The sequence below is a fragment of the Rhopalosiphum maidis genome, chromosome 1, assembly GCF_003676215.2.
Source record: "Rhopalosiphum maidis isolate BTI-1 chromosome 1, ASM367621v3, whole genome shotgun sequence".
Lineage (NCBI taxonomy): Eukaryota > Metazoa > Arthropoda > Insecta > Hemiptera > Aphididae > Rhopalosiphum > Rhopalosiphum maidis.
This window is the reverse complement of record NC_040877.1, coordinates 83,702,861-83,726,172: the sequence shown is the minus strand read 5'-3', so window position 1 is coordinate 83,726,172 and position 23,312 is coordinate 83,702,861. Positions and strand designations below refer to the sequence as shown.

The 23,312-nt window shown below is 24.7% G+C and overlaps 2 protein-coding genes across 9 annotated transcripts in view; both read right to left on the bottom strand.

The window, feature by feature from the left end:
- The window catches only part of LOC113559216 (protein gustavus), a 49,095-nt gene extending 43,984 nt beyond the window's left edge, over window positions 1–5,111 (bottom strand). Inside the window, exon 1 of one of the 2 annotated variants that reach the window (XM_026964843.2) lies at window positions 4,977–5,111. In XM_026964843.2, the coding sequence (XP_026820644.1) occupies window positions 4,977–5,023 (47 nt within the window). In that variant the 5' untranslated portion in view covers window positions 5,024–5,111. The remainder of the gene's footprint in view (window positions 1–4,976) is intronic. The other variant, XM_026964842.1, reaches the window with a different exon arrangement.
- Window positions 1–23,312, bottom strand: part of LOC113559217 (chromosome transmission fidelity protein 8 homolog) — a 28,851-nt gene extending 5,539 nt beyond the window's left edge. Inside the window, exons 1-2 of one of the 7 annotated variants that reach the window (XM_026964847.2) lie at window positions 23,096–23,312; window positions 22,941–23,031 (exon numbers count right to left, since the gene is read on the bottom strand). Coding sequence is in view for 1 of the 7 variants with exons in the window: in XM_026964845.2 (XP_026820646.1) it covers window positions 4,977–5,112 (136 nt within the window). In the remaining 6 variants the exon portion in view is untranslated. Of the gene's footprint in view, window positions 1–4,976; window positions 5,151–14,980; window positions 15,572–22,940; window positions 23,032–23,095 lie in introns of those variants that run through there. The other 6 variants (XM_026964846.2, XM_026964849.2, XM_026964848.2 and 3 more) reach the window with 6 other exon arrangements.

Here is a 23,312-nt window from a genome sequence, read left to right as displayed (position 1 = left end):
ATAATTTACCAACTGTTAAATTATAAATTGCGTATATGATCGAAATAATCTCAACTACCTTTAAATTGCAAAACTCTGCCTTGACTTCCTTTTCGCCCACTTGTTTGTATACAATATTATAACACCGATCAAATGGGAAAAGATATACCTCAAAATTAAATAAGAGAATCATTAATATGAGTCAGGACTGTATTTTTGTCTTTTAGCTTTTTATATGTTCTTCATTCATATATTACTATGTTATACATATTGTCATCAGTTCAAATATTTCAAATCATACCTATCCATACAATACGGCCGTGAACACATCATGAATCACAATATTTATTTTTAAGAATAATCATTAAAATATGTTATTAGTACAATAAAGTTTAAATGAAAACTAATAAAATACCACAGTACCTACAATATTTACAATATAGTAGCGTATTTTTAAATTGTATAAAAATTAAATGATTAAATTACTACAAATCGAATAACAATTATCAAGTTATAACTTCTAAGGCATATTAAAATACATTTAAACAAATTTTAATTCTAGTTTGGGTCACACAATACTACCAAAGTTCAAATTCAAAGTTTTTAAATATAATCTATGATAAATTAGATTATAATGACAATGAGATTTTGAATAATAAATTAATTAAACTATAATATAATTGTTTTTAAATTGAATTAAAGAATAAATTAGAAAAATATATTATAATGAATCTGCAATAATAGAAATAGGTAGATGCAATTTATAAAAAGGATTAAAATCGATACGTCTCATCTATTATTATCAGATATTAATTGGTAGGTGGATTAATCCTATACAATTCTATATAAATAAAAGTTTGGCCAACCTAGACACAGAAAAAAGCAAGTACAATTCATTATGGATTAATATAATATTGATAGAGGCGGCAGAAGTAACAAAAAAATAGTTTTCATGACTCCGGGCTCGTTTGGGAAGGCTGATGCCTCAAACGTCACCCGTGACTGAAATAGCTCACTTCCGCCCTTGCGCATTACCACACAATTATATATATTATCTTAGGTTATCGGAAGATACAATTGCCGTTAGACACGAAGCAGTTGTTTTTTATCAATCTTAATAGTGACACTATTTGTTTTTTTCACTGATCAACGTGGAATATACAATAATATGTTCAATAGAACCAATATTTTGTTATTAGTTTTAGTATTTAAGTGAATTAATCTAGTATCAAACTTTATTGAATTAATACTAAGAATATCAAATGAGTTTGTACGTTTGCATTTTAATAATATTTCAATTTTAAAGCAAGATACTAGCATTTTTAAATTATAATACTGTACATACAAATAATTTGCATAACAACTGAAATATCTTAAAAATTCAACGTACAAACACAGATAATGTTCTGTACTAAAGCTTACAACACATAATATATTCTACTGGACTTAAATTTATGATATTATACATGGGTCAGAGAAAAAACAAATAGTGCGCCGACTCCTTCTTGTTATAATAGTTTAACTGTTAAAAGACTAACAATTTAGAAGGCCACAGATAAAAATGCTGTGCAATTTGCGATTTTTTTTTATATGGGTACAATATTTTACTGCTTTAGTAATACGAATTCAAACATTGAATTTCATTTGACAACATAACATTAATTATTAACTTTAGCCCCACAAATTATATGTATACCTGTGTCCTGTATACAATTATACATAAATAATCTTGGTTATTAAAACAAAACTGAACCTAAGATACATTATAATTTGATGATTTTTTGCAGATTTTAATTGAGCAATTTCTATGGTTAAATGCATATTACATACAACTCAATATTCAATACAATATTTAAATATTTATAGTAAAATATTTTTTCTAAGTGTTGAAATTTAAAATATACTAATAATCATATATATATATATTAACAAACTGGTCATACGTTTATTATTATATTGACATACTATTGATTAAAGTTTGAAGACCTTTTTTTATTATAAAAATTAAATTATCATCATGACAAGACATAATGACCTCGTATAAATCTTAAAGACGAAAATGACGTAGTTTAACCTAGACAACAAATAGAAACGGTGCTACCAACGGAAAAAGATAAGTATTATTGCAGCGCTACTATTATCGTTTAGGAGTTAATAATATTATCACAAATTGGCGACTAATCAACAATTTGAATAGTGGACAAAAAAAAAAAATTAAAATAAATAAAATAATACAGCTAGTATAGTAATATTGAAAGATCCTCGAAGGGAGTGAGTAAACCTTTCTCTTAAAAACTGTAAACATTAATATTATGAATAAATACATCCGGTGAGTCATTACGGTTTCAACATTGAAATTATTTTCATATTATAGAGTAGGAAGACAAACATCGATTGACACAAGATGACCTCCTCGAAGTCATGTTTAACTCCAAAAAAATTGGTTTTTTTTTTAATAATCGACCTCGTATAAGTTTCAAGTAGCACTATAATAACATAGGACGCCTGGTGGTTAAGTCATTGGTTATAGACGTTATAGCCAGAGCGATTTGTAGCAAACAAATAAAATACACACGATAGGTGCTTAAATTAACCATTTATACCTTGTATATTTTCTCATTGCAGTACACATGCGCATATTATATAAATAAAATATGTTTGTTTCACAGCATTGATACATATACGTCATCAATGTAATGTTTATTGTTGTTAACTAATTACATATTACAATTAACTCAGGAAATGAGCTATTGGTAGTTGGTATTTCATATTATAAAAAAGAATATTATTTTAACTAAAAAATAACTATATTGCTGCCATGATTATGGTAACGAAAGATACTAGACAACCAAGACATATAATATTATAATATTGTTTTTTCCTTATTCAAGTTTTTTTTGCGTGTGCGGTTTTTAGACAAACCAGGCACAAAGATTTTTCAGTTTGGCAACGTTGCGTTCTATTAGGCAGTACGAAGAATTTACTGGAGGCAATATAATAAGCAGCTTAGCAGTAGCGCTAACAACAACAATAATGCGTAATAATAATCAAATAATAATAGTATTATAATGTAGGTACACTAATATGACTTATGAGTTATGAGACAGGCGACATATTATGAAATTATTATATATATACTTAAAGATACCTGCAAATATTTACTCGAAAATTACAAAATGATTAAGTCATTAAATACGACTTAGGTTAAATAAAATAATTACCCATATTATTCAAAAATATTGTATATTAACATCTATATTAGGAAAATGTAATTGTTTTTGAACAAATTCTTTATAATATACGCGTTAAATGAATATAAAGGTGTTAATTTACAATTAGATTTTAATCAAAAATTTGTTTTATCAAAAAAGATCTTCTGAAAAACTGTTTATTTATTTAAAAATAATAAGAAATTAAAAATGCTATTACACATTTAATTTAAGCTAATTAACTTATTACTTAACTGTGATAAGTTATTATTGATTGCCATCATGTATATTGCATTAAGTATCGAATAAGAAACCATAAAAATATTAATATATTGACAATTGATAATAATATTATAGTTGTTCTCGGATTTAAGGTATTAATAAATAAAATATTTTTGAATATTACTTAGCTAATATTAACTGTAGTTTTCTGAAGTTATAAATACTTTTATGTATCTGCTTCAAGCTGAGAATATTTAAAATTATTAGTATGGTTATCGTTTGACAAAATATACTAGAAATTGATAATTTGTGTTTTATAATATTTTAAAACAGATTATTCACTATTCAGTTGTAGTCGCAGTAAAGTTTACATAAAATGGTTTTGTCACGACAGATAAAATACCTCAGAGTAGAATTGTGTGAGTAAATACGCAAGTAGTAGTTAGTAATACAAACTAAAAGCTCATAGCTCAGTTCTCTATTAGTCATAGATATTATAGGTACATACAAAACAATTTAAGTAAATTACCGGTTACCTGTAATGGGCTGTAATACTATGTGATACAATTTGTATTGAATACATATAATTTATATTGTACATATTTTAATAAATTGATAAATTAAAAAAAAAATCTAATAATTATTTGACTTATTTGGTTTATCTCCGTCTTGCATAGGTAATAATGTATTATTAACCTTGTCTTACAATTATTATGAGTAGATTGAACGAATAAGGGCGTGAGCAAGGATGTGACCTTCCGAATATTATTGTGACTTTCATGTGAAATTACATTATCAGACGTAATATTAATGAATATAATATCGTTGGATTTGTTTAACGGCAAGTGCAGCCTTGTATAGAATGTAAAAGGAAGATAAAAATGTCAAAGTACTTCGCTCTTGGCTTACACGTTTTATTATAATTAATAAATTAAATTTAAGATATAAATATTTATAACACTATAAAAGTATACTTAGATTTTTCACCTTAGTATATTAATTAAAAAAGTTATTTTAAACACCTGCGTATTTTAAATTTATATGATATTTAAATATAATTATAAGTTTAAATATTTATTTGTATAATATATTATTATACATAAGTATATCAATATATATAATAATAATAATAAATATATAGGTATACAATTTATTTGTAGAATAATTTTTTTAACTATATAGGACTCGTGTGTAACAACGATAAGTCTGGAAGCCGTTATTCATTTTCCCAATTTTGTTTTTAAGTAAAAAATTACAGAATTCATAGGTATATATATATATATATACTTCGGAGAAACATAAGTATTATAATTATTGGTATCAATTACCAATACAAAAAATATTTAACGTTTCGTTTTCAGTTAAATTTATAATATATATTGATAAATTTTAATTGTTTACTTCTTTTTTAAGTTATAAGTTATAAATTATAAAAATAAGTATAATGAATCTATAAAATAATATTAAAAAGAAGAACATAATTAAAATACATACATATTAGACCCATTACTACATTCCAATTAATAATAATAATATTTAGTCTAAAAGTGTTCATTGATAGCCTACCGGTAAGGAATCGTGAGGCTGTTCGTGTCAAGTTTACGATGTCCCATACGCAGCGGTAGTGTATCTGTGAATATAGTAATCGCACGATCCAGTGACGACGAAATATAACGTTTCCGTTAGCGCGAAAAACGTGCATAACACTGGTGTGCAATGGTTTCGTTCCTGCACACTTATTATTTAAAACCGATCTTACTATAATAGTATATTAATATATTCCGTTCAGCGCTCACGGAACGATACAAACACACGACGTCGGTAAGCTGCGTTGGCAACGAACGTTATTCTGGCGCACCGTTTACAGTACACAAGCATGATCGTCGGAGAATACCTCTCCTATTTGCACGAGGGAAACACAATAAGCAATTTTAGATAGAGCGTAGAAAAAAAAACGGACGTAAGAACTTATTTTGTCATGAATCGCATGTACTATGCGTGAGTAATAAATTATATTATATGGAAAAAAACTGTCCACAGCCAAATCGTTGAAACACGAAATTATCACTGCACACACATGCACGGGTGCAAACTGACAGCGCGGGACTCGACCGCGATAACTTCTCGGCAATCGCGTGGTCAAAACTGATGATGATGTTTCTGCGTATACTCAGTATACTGTGTCCTGGCTCGAGGAACCCCGCGCTGATTCGTATACTCACGGCGGTGGTCGTCGTTAATACACAAACACACATAGGTGGGGGCTAATATCTGGGGCTCTAGGTCAAGGGCAACTACACACACAATATAAGTAGCCATATTCCGAGACATCACAAGCTGGACGTCCACGACATGCTGTTTAAGTATTGTATAATGATACCCCGGGTTAATTTTTGTATTTGCAAGTGCAATACTACTTCTATTCGTTACATTCGGCCGAATATTTCTTTTTCCAGCGTCATAATATAAACGGAACAAAATAAACGTGCATGTAGTTCAAGATAATTAGCAATAACGTTTAGCATACATCGACATTATCGTAAACTATAGAGTATAGACGGTGTAGTTACTACACTTTAGTACATGACATAAGACAGCACGTGTATATTATTTGTAGTTTACTATTTTTTTAAATAATATTATATAAATACTAGAATTACCCTCTATATTTGAGGTTGAACCTAATTGACTAATAGATTTTTATTCAAACCCAAACCACATTTAAAAATTTATAAGGTTCAAACATAATTTTTATCATTATAAAATAATAAACAATGATATTAATGTAATAATGACAATAATTTTTTTCAGAAAACTACTTATGGTTCAAATTTCGAATTCGTCTTTACATTTAAAGTTAGGTTAGTATTAGGTCAGTTATAATTTTATGTTAAGTTAATAATATATATACTATTTATAAGAAAATAGAATATGTAGATAACCATTATACACGTGATTTTTATTTTATTATATTATGATGTATCTTTGAAATGTAGCGTATGATAAATATTATTATTATCATAAATTACTTTTTATTTTAGAGTTTTAAACACAACAATATGATTTTAAAGTCATTGCTTCAGTCCATGATATCAACAATACATTGTTATGATCTAAATAAAAAAGATAAACATTAAATTTGATTTTATTTTCATCACGTTTCTTACCTATGTTTTTATGATCATATTATAACAGATTGAAATATACAAAGCATACATATATTCTATATATATTGTTTTTTTTTTGATTTTATATAATATGCCTACTCGTACTACAAGTCCTTTTCATAATCAACATTAATTAAATTAAAACTAAAGGTGGTACCTAATTAAAAAGGTGCTAACATACCACTAACATGTTGAGTAAAAATAATAAAATATGTACTATTTTACATTAAAAAATGTATACAAAAATAAAAACAAAATAGACATTAATATCCATGCAACACAGTAATTATTTATAAGGCGGTTATATATAATATAGATAATATTCGCCATGGAAACATGGAATTATGTAAGACAAAAAAGTATTATTCTATTATTTTCAATTTTCAAACATTTTTCGTGATAATTTCAAATAAATTGTTGATCAACATTTTATTCACATTTTTATTATAAATTATTGTATGATTTATATTCGAAAAGAAGAAATAGTTCAAATAATAATTGAGTGTATAAAATATGCAAATGACATGAACTAATAACAAGATGTCTTAACCCTAAAATATACGTCCATATGCAAAATATAAATTGGTCTAATTAATAACATAATTATACCTATGTATATATTTAATGATTTTTTTATCAACCAAACGGTACAACATTTAATAATATTCATAGTACCAATATTAAATATTGTAAAAATTTTCCACTGTTGTTTCTCAAAGCTAATGAATATTGTCGTTATGGTTTTTTTAAGTTTAATAAAAAACAACACAAAGATGGGTCAGAAACAAATTTGATTTATAAGTTTGTGACGCCCACATATCAAACCCTTATGGTCATGCATATCCACTGAATGAATACAAAAATAAATATAATTCCAGTGACTAGTTACAATAAATTATACAAACAAACAAATCAAAAATGAATTAAGTTAATATTTAAAACTATCTGAGATGATGTAATACGTAGGTATTTATAGGATTTAAATACAACTACATAATATTCTATACAAGCTTCGTTAATTGTTATCCTAACCTAATTAGAATTTTAGTTAATATGTGTTGATAAGCTAAGTATCTATTAGAATATGTATCTGATAATTAAATTTAATATTAAATTAAAACACGAATATAATTATATTTCTGGTATGTTAATTATTATAGTATATACGTAAACTTAAGTATAAATATTAGTTTAATTTTATCAAGGACATTTAATTCAGATTTATTGTTTGCAAAATATTGATATGGTAAATATAATAACTGATGTCCCCATTATTTACGACCTTTTTACGAGATTTACATAAACACAACAAAATATGTATTACTTATTTATTTAGTCAATTATTATAATAATTTTGTCATGTTATTTAAATCCAATAAAATCACATTAAAAAATAACAGTTAAGTAAATATAAAAACTATTTTTAATTTAAAATAACTAAATAAGTTAGAAACACGACAAGTAATAGTTATAACTTACATAAGTTTACTTAAATGCATTTAGGACATGCCCTGCCCTTGAAAAGCCCGGAATTATTCATTGCTTTAAAAAAATGTTTTATGCATTAATTTATTCACTTATGTTCGATTGAAATCTTTAAACATTGTTCAAATAATTACAATGAAATATCCTCCTCATCATAATTTTAACAATAATATAATGCTATTAACTGATTTGGTTAAACATTTGAACGTTAAGCTTCCTATATAAGATTAAATATTAAATTATAAAAGAAAATAAAAAAAAATCTATATACTATTGTCTTGTCATAAATACAATTATTTAGCATAATAGTATACACTAATTAATCAAGTAAGTTCGTATTGGTAAAACAATAGTCTTATCATTAAAATATTTTACTAACCAAACGGAAATTCAACATAAACAAACTACTTTAATAATATGACAAAATGAAAATAAAACTAATATAATCATATACTAATAAGAATAAGTTAACAAAGGATCAAAAATGAACATTTATAATGATAACATTGCTACATCAAAATAATAAGTAGTCCTAAACATCATATATTTTTTAAAAGTTGATGATTTTTATTCAAAATATAATATGAAAAAGAATTTATTATTTAGATAATATTTTATTCATTATTATTATTCAATTTTAATATTGTTCGATAATTGATTTTAAATGCTATTTATGAATAAAGCTAAACAAACACGTATCTAAAATAGATACTTTTGTTTTATACAATTCTAAATAGGTATAATATAGGTATTTATTATAATCAAACAGAAAAAAGTATACAAGCAAAATAATAATTATTTATTTATTTCAAACAATTATTATTTTAGATTTCGTAGTACCTGTACGATATTATATTGGAAGGTAAACTATAATTGAAAATGTTAATACTAAAGAAAAATACCTACTAGATATTCCAAAAATTAACAAAATAAGTTTTACTCGATATATTAAATAATAACTCGTTTGTAAGCTTTAAAAAATTTTAAATCAATAATTATTAATTATTGTTCAATACTTTATTATTATTTTTATTTTTTTTTTTTAATATATAATTGTAATACATTGACCAAAAGTTATTACTACAAGTTAAGCATTATTATTTATTAAATATTTAATTGTGATTACTTTACAGTAATTTACAAGTTGTAAATGTACCTACTATCTAATAAAAAGGAAATAATAAATTATAAAATATTTATTATAGGAATATACCAACATATTTTCAAAATCAGAAGTTAGTAACAAGTATTAAAGAATAAAAATATATTAAATTTTCTACATAATCATTTTTTTGTTTAGTTAAAAATTATTTTGCAATAGTTAATATCTGTCGCAGCCGGGGTCATTATCGCCTCCGCGCGCGCACATCGGAAGTAAAACGACCTTGCAGTATAACGTAAAACCCGTTATTAGGATTTCGGAAGGTAACTGATTACATATATATTTCAACATTTTTCTTAATTTGTTGTTCTAAAATATAGAATCTAAAAAACCAATTGAATTGAAATATGATTAAACTAAATTAAATAAAAGTTTTAAAATAATTTAAATTCAAAAAGATATAATATTGTAAGTTGGCTAAAAGTAAACTAAGTAATAGACAAAAACCGATGTCCTATTACGTATATTAAGAATTATAATCACCATGAACCTACCTCCTATTTAATTCTTTACAGGCTTAAAATAATATTTATCTTTAATCTTTAACATTTTTTTTGGCCGGGGCTATACACTATACAGGGCGTATTCCGCTGCATATTACGTCCATCATGATAATAAGACAATGAATCTCGCGAATTCGATGGAATACGCCGTGTATAGTCCTGGCCTTATAAATAAAAATATTAATGTTCTTATGAAAATAAACAAATGCAGCATGGGTTTTTTTTTTTTTGATAATAACTTATCTAAACTTCATTAATTTTCATAAAAAAAAATACGAATAAAAATTATTGTTTATTTAAATTTACCGATTATTATCATTAATTAGAAATATTCCGTTATAATATAAATTATTATAAATTATTAAAAACAATGTTGTTGTACTACAACAAAAAGAAAACCGACATTTTTGTAAAGGAAAATATCCTGGAGATATAGTCAAGTGCCTCCGCATAAGTCCCTGATATTATCATTTTTAGTATTTAAGTCTAACATTTAAAAAAACAAATATAGTAGTTAAAATACGTCGTGTTGAAAATTAGAGGTAAAGCAATAGAATTGGATTTTAATAAAACTAATTGTTATTAAAATAATTATTTTCTCAATCAACTTGAGTTACTTGGAAAATAATATTTTTTTTTAGAGTTTGTACCCAACATTTTTCAGTGATTACATAAAACTAAAATATTCAATCTTATTACGCCTATAGGTATATATACATCTTCAGAAAATTGTTTTGCATAACTATAAACTGATACTTTTCAAAGAAAGAAGTATATAGTAAGCCATTATTAAAGTAAATGTAACAATAAAATTCAATAGTTGTATTGAAAAATAATATTTTTATGTAAGAAAATTAAAAATCACAAAAAATAAAAACAGCGACGTGTACCTATAAATGCGCATTTAACTATATCAACCTATAGTTCTAAACAACAAATGTACAAACAAAAAAACCAAATTAACACTATAGATATTAGATAACTATAAGGGATATAAAGGGAATTTATAATAAGGTAATTGATCTGTTTGAAAATAATTATTGGACGTTACAACATTGATTAAATTTACTCAGTCTAAGGCTATCTACACCCACATAAAATATATTATAATATGCTGACACCACGACGAACAAGATACAACCCACAGACAAAATAGAATCATAATCATTTGAATGGTATTGATATTTTAATTTCAAGTGAAAAAATGAGATTTAACCGATAACCAGCTCATGTGTAGGTATATTACATAATATTTCAAAGTTAGAGCAAATTATTCTAATATAACAATAATCATTTTCTTTGATCATCATTCAATATTAATATACAACTTTCATTTATATTAGTAATAACAACCTATAAAGGTCTATTATATACAGAACACCGTATAATATACAATATTTTATACATATCATTAGACAAGAAACATATTAATAATACACATATTTAAGCAACCTCAATTACGTATGTACGTATTACTTAAAAATTAAAATAATTTTTAAAAAGACATTTCCAATAATTTTATAAATCAGGAGTTTTTTTTATTAAAAACTTGTTTATTATCAGAATATTATTAATAAAAAAACCAAAACAATTAATGAACTGTTTTAAAACGCAAAATTAATGTATTAAAAAGATTGAAAAGGTGGTGATGATAAGTTATCACATTTATTATCGTAAACATAATTAAGTAAATATTATGCTTTTTCTATACACACATAATATATAAAGTTTTCATTTTAATATTTCGTCAAATTTGATCAATTTATACATTTTTTAAAATAATTATTTGTATTTTATTTTTTCAATATTTTTGAGAACAAATAAACATTTTTAAACAATTTAAGTATTAACTACTAACACGATTGTAAATAAATATACAAAAATATATACATATAAGTTATTTATATTGTAGTTACTACTATAATAATTAAAGAATGGTTTTGTTGCTCATGGAAATTTAGAAAATATCTATTTTACTACAAAGTTTACAAGCCATCATAGCATAAATTAGAGTTATAAGGTGGAGGGTGTTATACAAATCAATTTTTGACGAGCCACATGAATTCGTAACAAATTTGTTTCTACAGCTTTTTTTGGATGCTTTAAATGCTTATTACAATGGATTAGTTGAAAATTAAATCTTTAAAATATCATGATTTGTAAGTGGTGTATAAATTATATTCATCGAATTGATAAAAAAATACGGAACATAACCGAATACTATATATATATATACAAAATTTAATTATTTTTTTTTATACATTATACAATAATAGTAATTATAGTTTAGTTAGGTAGTTTATATACAAAACTATACTCTTTTCTCATTAAATTTTAAAATTGTTCAAATAATATAATATATTTAGTTACACCAATGTGAATATATACTTTATGTAACATGTATAGTGTATACCTACTGACATATTATACTTAATAATTTATTGGGTAGCATATCTGTCAACAAACAAAAGTATGTGAATTAGTTGTCGGCAAATTGGAATGTCGCATTAAATTGAGTTTCAGCGACGTGACGTGGGAAGTCACCCTCTCGCTTAATTATTCCGCAATATATAGGCATATTTTCATCGAAACCGTACGTCAAAAATACGATTTATTGCAATACAATTTTCGTATGTCGTGTGGATACGTTCCTATCTAAAGCGTGACATAAAGCCACTTCCATAGACCTGCAGTATTTATATTTTTTACTGAATTACAACCAAATAATTTTCCAACTTTAACCTTCAATGATAATCTTAAATTCGTACCATCAAAATTAAATCTTGAGTAAAGTTAAAGTAAAACTTATTGTAATTTGATTAAATATAATACGTATATAATATTATATAATATGTATGAATATCAGAATATATATACTAAATGAAATTAAAAATAATACGATGATGATTAACATTATAACATTTATATAACTTATAATTTGTTACGTATTTTTACTAACAAAATAGGTAGGACATGATCTTACAATGATAGGTAATCATTCACTGTAATGATGTTATTATATCAATAACTATTTATTTCACTTTCATAGTTTCGAATAACTAACATTAAACGTTAATTTTAATAAATCATTCTAATCGAACAATAATTAGCTAATGGTTTACTTAAAACTTAAAATAAAAATCGATAACACTGAATTACTAAAAAAGATCTATAAATATCTATTGTTAAATCTATACAATGGTAGATACACTGAAAAAATAAATGAAATACAATATAGATTTTCTTCAACAAAAGAAAAAACTATACACGCATGGCACTATGGCAATGCATAATGAGAACTAAGGAGAAAACCTTGAGTAACCAAGGTAAGCATGAATGCACTACTATTAACTTCCACAATATTATACGTCAAAAATATTATATATTATTACATAATATTATGTAATTAATCACATCTAGTTAAACATATGACCATCTTCATATTTACTATAATATGCGGAAACAAAATTTATAGTAATTTGTATACAAAATAATAAATAATTATAATTTATAAGTAGACTGCACTAATGCAGGTATAAAAAACTTTTTTTTTTTTAGTATTAATTTTATGATATTACTTATTAGTTATTAGCTTGCATAAACTAATTTACAATATCAACAAATAATTTGTATGATAGAAAATTTAAAAATAATATAACTTAGTCGTTTATTTTGTTAAATGACATATAAGGGTACTTATTCATTTATTTTTTGGCAGGTGATTTAATTTCTTTTTAAGAAATATGAAAAAATATGAATAATTAATAAAATATATAAATTTATCATGTATTGGATTAGAATTAAAAAAAAATAATTTGAAATTAGTTTCGTAAAATAGTCATGAGCATTAAATATTACATTTCTTTAAAATATTAGTATATAAGGTAGTTTTCAATTACCCAAATGGCTATGTCAATACATTACATTATTATCAGTCTATAATTTATAAATACTTCTAATAATATACCCATGTATTGTTATTATCCATTGTTAAATATAACGATAATTATTATCCTATTCTTTTGTTCACTGTTTACTGTTAATTGTACAAATTATTTCCATTTGTTTAAATTATGAAAAATCACTAAAATAATTTTTAGAAAAAAATGTTCTAAAAATTAGCAAGTTCTTGCTCATATACATTAAAACTTATTTTTAAAACAATATAATTTCAAACAATAAACATAATAAACACAGCAATTAAATACCTAACAAAATAGGAACAGTAATTTGATATCAATTCAAAACTAATTGTAATACACTAATATACATTAGTATAAACATTATTATACAGTGTTGCATGTTGATCGATGCACCTAAAATATAACTCTTGACGTCATAAATACTCAAAGATAATAATTGAATGAGGTATATTTTATACATATTATGATATACATGCGAATGTTTTGTACAAATGGATAATTGAATTTCTATAATAAGCATGACGTGAGCATTATGTTTATCAGTATGCTTCATATATTAGATAAATATGCTGTGATAATAATACAATATACTCTAAATATTATATGTATTTATGGCAGTATAAAATAAACTATGAAAAACGGAGTATAAAGTATAACGTAACATAATATTCTACAGAACATTTATATAGTTGTAATAAAATAGGGGTATTACAGAAAAAACAGCACGTGTATATTATAAACTGTTCACAATAATACTTTTCAATAATAATCTAGACATCTAGTGGAAGCCTTAACGATTTACATATCACGATGTTACTCGATTCTTCAATTCATATAATGATATGAAGTATGAACTAAAAACACGAATATGTCTCGTTATTATGCAAACCGACGTCAGAACGTATATTTTTATTTATTTTTTGAATTTTTATTTACACATGATTACTTAAACAACTGTTTTGAACGTGCTTCCTTGTATGTACCTATATTGTACATTGTAATAACAATAGACACTGGCGTAAAATCCGTTTTGCCCGTTCCCGAATACACGCGCAACCTAGGATCATTTGTTTAAGGTTGGTGACTCGTGAAGTCTACAAATACACAATGACTACAGCATAAAATACAAATGTTAACACATACATCCAACGCAAGCCATGAACACATACACAATAACGTATATGATGTATCGATCACGGTTATTAATTTATTATTATACAGTCATATATTATATATTATATTAGATTCTCCGGTATTCCAACTACTATTGGATTGGATTTTCATGTTATAGGTATACCAATATATTATTATATTTTGAAATTTCGCGTACCTCTTGTGCGGTGTAGAATCGACACTATATACGACGTCGGTTCGAATAAAATAATATGATATATTTTCGTCGACGGACAGTCAGTCTCGCTCGTTTTGTATGGTTTATTACGATAGTTTTTAACAGCAACAGAAACAACAACAATAACAACGGCGCACTGAAATGACGGGGGAATGACCGAACAACAAAAAAAGAAGTTTATCTCTTCTTACTATTTATTAACAATATTATTATTATAATAAATAAATAACATTATTATAGACATTAACGAAGACGAAATACAACGGCGACGGCGACGATATCGATGGTAAAATAATGACGACAGCAGGACCAGTATATCACGTACGGAAAACGCGCGCGCGCAAGTAGTATTTTGTACACCACACGGACGGCGTCGAACCACGTATCAACCGGCTGTCGGCATTACTCTGTGGCTCAACGAATCTGCGCGACCGCCGTTCCTTCCTCGGGCACGCTTTTGCTCGTGTACCGCGCGCGTACAGGTGGTGGTAGGTATGACGACGGTTCAACGCGACACCAAGACGTATGTGGTGGTGGTGGTGGCAGGGGCATAGGCACAATAATAATATGGGTATGATAAGGTCTCCTTCCTGGTGAAGAATAAAAAAAACCGAGCCACCGCCGCGCGCAGGTGAACCATATCGGTCGGCGCTCGGGCAACACCCCGACTGCCCGGTATTACCGGTTTCCATAGGCGAAGTGTATTATAATATTATACGTAATATATTACAATATTATAATTAGTGCGATAAAAGTTTTTAATTCGTCAGCGATATTTTTCTGTTGTTTTGTTTTCCCAAATCGATTACCTCCGAAATCTACTCTTCAGCGCACTTCTCGATTCTTGCGACCATCAAAATACAAACACACTTTTTTATTACTTTATAATTTATACTATTTCAAATCCGAGTTCTACTTCTTTTTTTTTTCGTACTTGACAAATTTCACAACAGATATTACTATATTAATATTCATTTGTTTATTAAATTATTTATCGTACATATCAACCTTACATGGAATATTATATTATCAACTAATTCGATTGATCGCGAGCCAACGAGTTTATTTTTGATAATGATAAATTGATAAATATTCTACTCAAAATCAATAAATATTATATCAATCTATTATATTTATGTTTTTACAAAAAATCGACGCATTTTAAAATTAAAATTTCCGAAAGTATTCTTTTTTGATACTAGTTTTAACTAGCTATTGCAACAAACCATTCCATAGCATTCTTCAATAACATCGTTAGGAGTGTATGACGTTATAGAAAAATGTAATTTCTAGTTGATCATATTCTAATTATATGTACATAAATATTTGTAATTCTTTAAAAATTGCATGGTTTTTATTAAAAAGAAACTGGTTATTCATGAGATATAAAACGCAGTAGTTTTAAACAATAAATTTAATAGATATGTGTGTGTATCTACATACGCTGTTAATATAATTACATGTTATGTCTTTCTGAAAATATTAAATCTATATAAAATGTCTGTTAATTTAATAAATTATAGACAATATAATATAATATAGCTATTTTATAAAAAAAAAAAACAATCACCTCTTTTTTCATTTACTTTTTTAAAATATATTAATTTCATATTCTTGAGCTTTTCAACCTAACCTATTTCGAAATTATTGTAATTATATAATTTTGTAATAAAAATGATAATTATTAATTGTAATTCCTCCCTAAACACACAAAATACGTATATAACAATATATAGGTAAATTTAAATTTAAACAAATTAATTAAAACTATGATTGACAATATTATAAACAAACTGCACGATATACAAGTAGTGTAGCATATACCAGTATTTTCCTTTAAAAACATGACTCAACTGCAGTAAAAGAAATAATAATATAGCCAACGAGTTTCTAATAGTCTAATAAAAATTTAATACCTAAATACAACGACCTCTAGAAATATAACTATGGCCTGCCATGCTCAGCAATATTAGCTTATTATTTGGCAATTAGTAAAAACAGTTGTTTAGCAATAAACCATTGTAGTAAATTTAGGCAATTAAACTTTTGTTAATACATGCAAAATATATTTATTAATATTGTTGTAATGCAATACACATTAAACTTTCTAAATATAATGTTTTAAATCAATTTGAATTGTTTCTAGCATTTAGATAGGTACATTTAAAAGCACGAGTTAAAAGAAAAGTTAGGAAGTTTTTACTATAAAAATTGATTGATTTAGATTTTAAATAAATATAAATAATAATACAAAAGTAATCTATGATCAATAATCATTGATAACAAACACATATAGCGCCGCATACCTACTATAAAATATAAACGCCTAGAACGTAAATAATATAATCGTATTCATTTAATAAAAATAATTTTTACATAAAATATACATTTAAATTAAATTAGCTATGGATATAATAGACGGGATTGTATATAAAATGCTTATACACCTGTTATTATCCCTAATTTTCTGTTAACTTTTAGAACTACTCCCAATGACATTCAAACTTTATCAATGAAGCAATACTTATTATTAGCATCCAAGATCGTGTGAATATACGATATTATTTATATAGTATTGTTACTACTATTACTAACAATGTGTTGAATACATATTTCATAAGTGTTGATTTTATTTGTCCATTGTTACATGAGAATATATTTGTCTATATAGGTGCAATCAGAGGTCATCTAAGTTAAGTCAACAGAAGAGTAAATATAGGACAAATACATTTTTAAAATACATTCATATTTAAGCATATAGTGTAGTCAAATTATTTTACAAGTAATTTTTTTCTACATAAATTGCAGTAATAGTTTAAAACTAAGTAATTATTAATTATTTAATATTTTATGGTTGATATCAATATGAATTTTAATGAACAACATACAATCTTTAGTTTTTGTCTGTAAAGTATCATGTGTATCATATCAAAAACTATTTCTAACCATTTAGTAATTTAAATAATTTATAAATACAATTATTATATAGGTACAACATATAATTTAATAATTCATTAATTTGATTTATAGATATTTTTATTAGCAGTATCCGGGAAATTTATTAAGCACTTATTTTTAAAATATTAAATTTATATCTACAAATAACTAGTTTTTAAATTAAAACAAAATCGATTTTGTCAAAAATTTGTTCTGTGTAAATTTAATATTTTGTTCTGTTCTGTGTATTTTTTATATTGTTTATTCTGATTATTTTGAAAAGTAATTGAAAACGTATTCCTTTTAATCCAAATATTAACTAGCTCTAATTTACTACCCAAAATCACCCTTGAAATTATGGATAGAATAGTATTGTTACTACTATAATAGTGTGCCGACACAAAAAAATATTTTTAAGTTTAAAAAATATGTATAATGTAAAACCAATCCATTTATCGCTCCTCTCAGAATTTAAAGTTTGTGTAACATGTTTAGTTAATTACATCATGAGATTTTTTTAGGCAAAGAATTAAAGTAACTGATAATCTTAGCGAACTTCAAAATATTTTAGTTATAAACATTATTAATGTCTATCTTATAATATTAAATACCTTTTTAAAAATAAAATTTATTTATTACAATTTTTAAAAGCAAATAATTAAAACTTAGGCAGTTTCTTATTTTTTAGTAAAATATTTGCTCGCAGTTTGTTTCAATGACCCGCGTGTGTACGTTGTGAATTGTGAATACTAGTAAAAGACTGGAATAAATAAAGTGCCAGTTTCAAGGTAAACTCGACAAGTTGAACAGCTCGAGTGAAGTCACAAGGAAGTATTGTAATCGTGATCTTGCAGTAGCAATGAGGTTTTATTCCTATACTTTTATCAATAACAAACCTGCTAAACTGGACTAACACCGTGAATATGGTAAAAACTAGCTCACCATGGCCTTATACGAGGCTGTAAACACTAAGAATTATTTGACGTATTAAGGAAATTCGAACTAAATAGACTTTGAGAAATAAAGGAACAAATTATAAGTCAATACACCAATATAATAGTATAATTTTATAATATTTGAATACGTTAATTATATTTGCTGTTTTACCTTTATTTAATAAAAAAAAATTGTATAAAATGTATTTTAAAATACTGTTTTTCATCGCATTTACTGTATCTTTATCTTTCCCATTTTTATAAGTTGGATAATAAAATAAGAAGATCATTTTTTACAAGAATTATATTATTTTATACCTACTCCACTAAAATAATTATTATAATTATTTATAAAATCATAACCAATTAGAAGAGCAGATACTCTTATATGAAATAACAAGAATTTTAAATAGGCAAACAATGCAATTCTTTGCAATACTTTAACATTGAACATTGGTAAATTTTCTCATTTTTTTCATACAATTTTGAAAAATATTCAAAAAACTTCTTTATCTCCATAAATAGTTATAATTTTATTACTAATCGTATTTTAATCCACGAAGAGCAATATTTTTAGAACTTTTTTAATGCCTTAATAGGTCTAATAAATGTTTTCTAAAAAAAATATTATTGTAAAATTAAAATTTTAAATTCCTTCTCGAACTAATAGTTAATGACTATAATAAAACTGTATTGGGTCAATATAAATCAATTTTTCATATTTAATTTGAAATTTATTATTTTTTATTTCGATATTTTAATGACTATTCTACACGAACAATATGATTTTGTAAGTTTTCAAGTATTAAACGAACAAAAAATACCTAATATAAATTACATAAATATTATATTGTGTGTAAAATAAATCAATAACATTAATGTTTCTATAATAAAACTTTAAAATTAAATCAAATAGGAATAGGAATATGTTTGATCGTTAAATTAAAAATAAGTCGAATAATGTTATCGTAAAACAATACATTTTTTTTAGTTATAATCATTTTTACAAGGTCACTTATCCAAGATAAAGTTTTTATTTGTTAATGCAAATTGTTTTAATAAATAAATATCTACTAAAAAACTAAAAATTCAAACTAATTTTTTTATTTATAAGCAATTAATAATATAAATAACCGGAAGAAACTGGTATTGTTTGTTTAAAACTTGAGGGTGTCTGATCATTTATATTTTACAACAGTATAATTTCATTATATATTTTATAAAAACAAAGTGATCCACTAAGCTATCTACACTAAATATTTTAGTTTTAATTTTTTTGAAATAAATTTTTAACGAAATCTTACATAATTATCATTTTTTTACAATTTTTTTTTTTTTAATGACAGCTCACATTTTAGACTGAGCAGATTGATAAATGTATTTATTTTACAACGATGTGTTATTATTATATACATAAATTATAGATATTTTTTGTCTGTAAACGATAAGAAGTAAAAATACTTTAATTTTCAACTTTTATGGTAGTTTCAGATTCAGATACTAAATTAGATTTAGTAATATTTATAAAGATCAAATAGAAAAATTCTTAATTTTTAATATTACCAAGAAAAATTAAGGAAGTAAAATTTTTACGCAAATCCAGTTTTTGAATAGCTTTTTTATACACTTTGAAACTTATTAAAATTAAAAACAAGATTCCTCAAAAGTTGTTCATTTAATTAAAAAATATCAAAAATTTAAAGAAACAATATCGTTTTTATAAGCATTTAAATTTAGAATTTCGATGAAATTATAATTTTCAACTAATTTTTAGTAATTTCATAAAAAATTTTCTTTTTACATCTAAGATTTGAAAATTTAATAAAAGATTCTTTTTCAAACTATACTAAAAAAATTTCTACTAGTCAAATTATTTTTTTATGCGCGTTTGAAGTTCAAAGTTTTACTACAAAGCATACTCATTCTTAAATCAACTTATTTACGATTTTTAAATTTAGTTGTAATTAATAAACGTACATACTAATTTATACACGAATAATCGTATACTTAGAAAATTTACCAAAAGTGTAGATAATCATTTTTTTAAACAAGATACATTTTTTTTTTTTTTAATGTAATGACTTTTTGCGTAATTTATAAATAATTAAAATTTGAAACTTTTTTTTTTATAAAAAAATGTAAATGTTGATAATTGCAGTCAAAATTTCAGATATGATCTCAAAAAATATTATTTTTATATCTGTATAAAAGTATTAAAATTTCATAGGCACAATTTTTCATTTAAAGTTCACATTTTATTCTTAAAAATCATGAAAATTTACAAATTGTTGTGCAGTTGAAAATTTAAAAAAAAAATTGTTAATGTAATTTGTAAAGGTAAAACTTGAAAATGTCGTACATTTTTACTCATATAGTCATATGTATGAACATACTGAAACCAAAAAATTTAAAAAATATATATATAATAATACACAATATATAATTTTTATGTATATATTTTATAGCAATATCAAAAAAAAATATGTAAATATGAATTATACTTCAGATATGAAGTATATGCTGACAAACCGTTTCCACTCAAAACCGTTTTTCATATACAATCATCATTGAACTCAAATTTAACACATCCATCACAGTAACCCACTCGCCAACCGGCCATACAGCAGAGCAGTAACAATCGCTTGCCTGCCTTTTTAATTTCATATTTTGATATAATATAATACAACACATATAATAGTTTTTTTAAATATTTTGATACGTTGAATTGATTTTCAAACTAGTATCAAGTTAACTAAAAATAATTTATAGGTATTTTAGGTTTAGAAGAGCAGAGAGTAGTTACTAGGTTGTCAAGTATTACAATATTTACCTGCATATTGTTTTAATAGTTATAACTTATAAGTAATTTAAACAAACACTAAATAATAAATACTAAATATTATTTAATAACATTCAAAATAGTTAATATAAAGTAACTGAACATTGATTACAAAATGTATAACTAAATATAAATAATTATTTCATAAATTGAATAGATTATAAATTTTAATAATAAAAACTAATTTTTAATTTTTATCTCAAATTTACAAAATCGTCTTTCCAATATACAATAGGAACAATAATAAAAATACCAATCATGTGTTTTATTAATATTAGTTAAATTTATCAATGACCTAAGATAAATTATTTAAATTACTATAAAACTAACTAATGTTACTTAAAACAGTTTTAAATAAATCTTAAAAAGTTTCAATACCTACCACAAAATTATCTGATTAGTTTTTCAAGCAAATTGTATTTTAATTATAACTGTTAAGAACTCTAAATCTCATTAAGTATTCATCTATTTATATCCATATAATTTTTGGATGTAAATTAAAGAAATAGGTATAGATAATTACTAAGACCTAATATGGTAAAAACTGATAATACTCGTTAAGTTAATATCTTAGTAACATGGATATTGGACATTATAATTATTATTGTAATCAAGCAAAAGAAATGCTAGAATTGTAGGTATGTCAATGTCAAAAAAAACATACCTTGTGATGTTATAAATAAAACAATAATTGGATTAGTGTAAAAAATTGTCATTACTGAAAATAAAATAAATAAGAATATGTGGTAATAAAATATGATAATAATTATAATCTTATTTAAATACCTAAACTCTGACCAAAACCTTTAAATATAATGTTATATAAATTATAAGCACACAGATAGATAGGTGTTAATTCAAACAGTTTATGAATATACCAAAAAATAAAAATAACAAAACATAGATTTAGAAAATAATAGACTGTTGATCATTTTTTATCAGTGTCTACAAATGTAAACATTGGCATGCATAATATAACAAACTGTTGTAGACTTCATTGGGATAACAAAATATAGTTTGTAATAGTTAATTAGATACCTAATATTATTAAATGTGATAACAAGTAATTAGTCTTTAATTCTTTACCAAATAAGGCAATGTAGTATTCAATAAAAATAATTGACAGCTCGTGATTAAGAAGAAAATCTCTTTAAATAATGGGGATGGTATAGATAAAAAATTTGTCATCATTAAAATTTAACTAACCCCTATTATGGGAATGGCTTACCTTTTTAAAAGTTGAGGAGCCAGGTTGATCCAGTCGGAGCTTACTTAATGTTTGATCAATTGTCTACTGTTCGCTGACCGATTGCATACTACTAAAACCAATTGAGTTTTATTTATTGGATTTTTCAATGAGATGTCTTAGGTATCTATAATTACACGCCACACACCGGATCGGCTTCGTCGTCGTAGACTTGGGGTAGAAATTTAATGACCGCGGTGTGATTGACGCTAACACGACGGTTATGTGAAAAACCCTTAAGCAAAAAAACACAACACGCGTGAAGTTGAGCGTGATTAATAAATACGAAAAAAAAACAGCCACAGCAACCAGTATAAAAAAAAAAAAGATAGAGAGCCCAAGAATAACACAAGG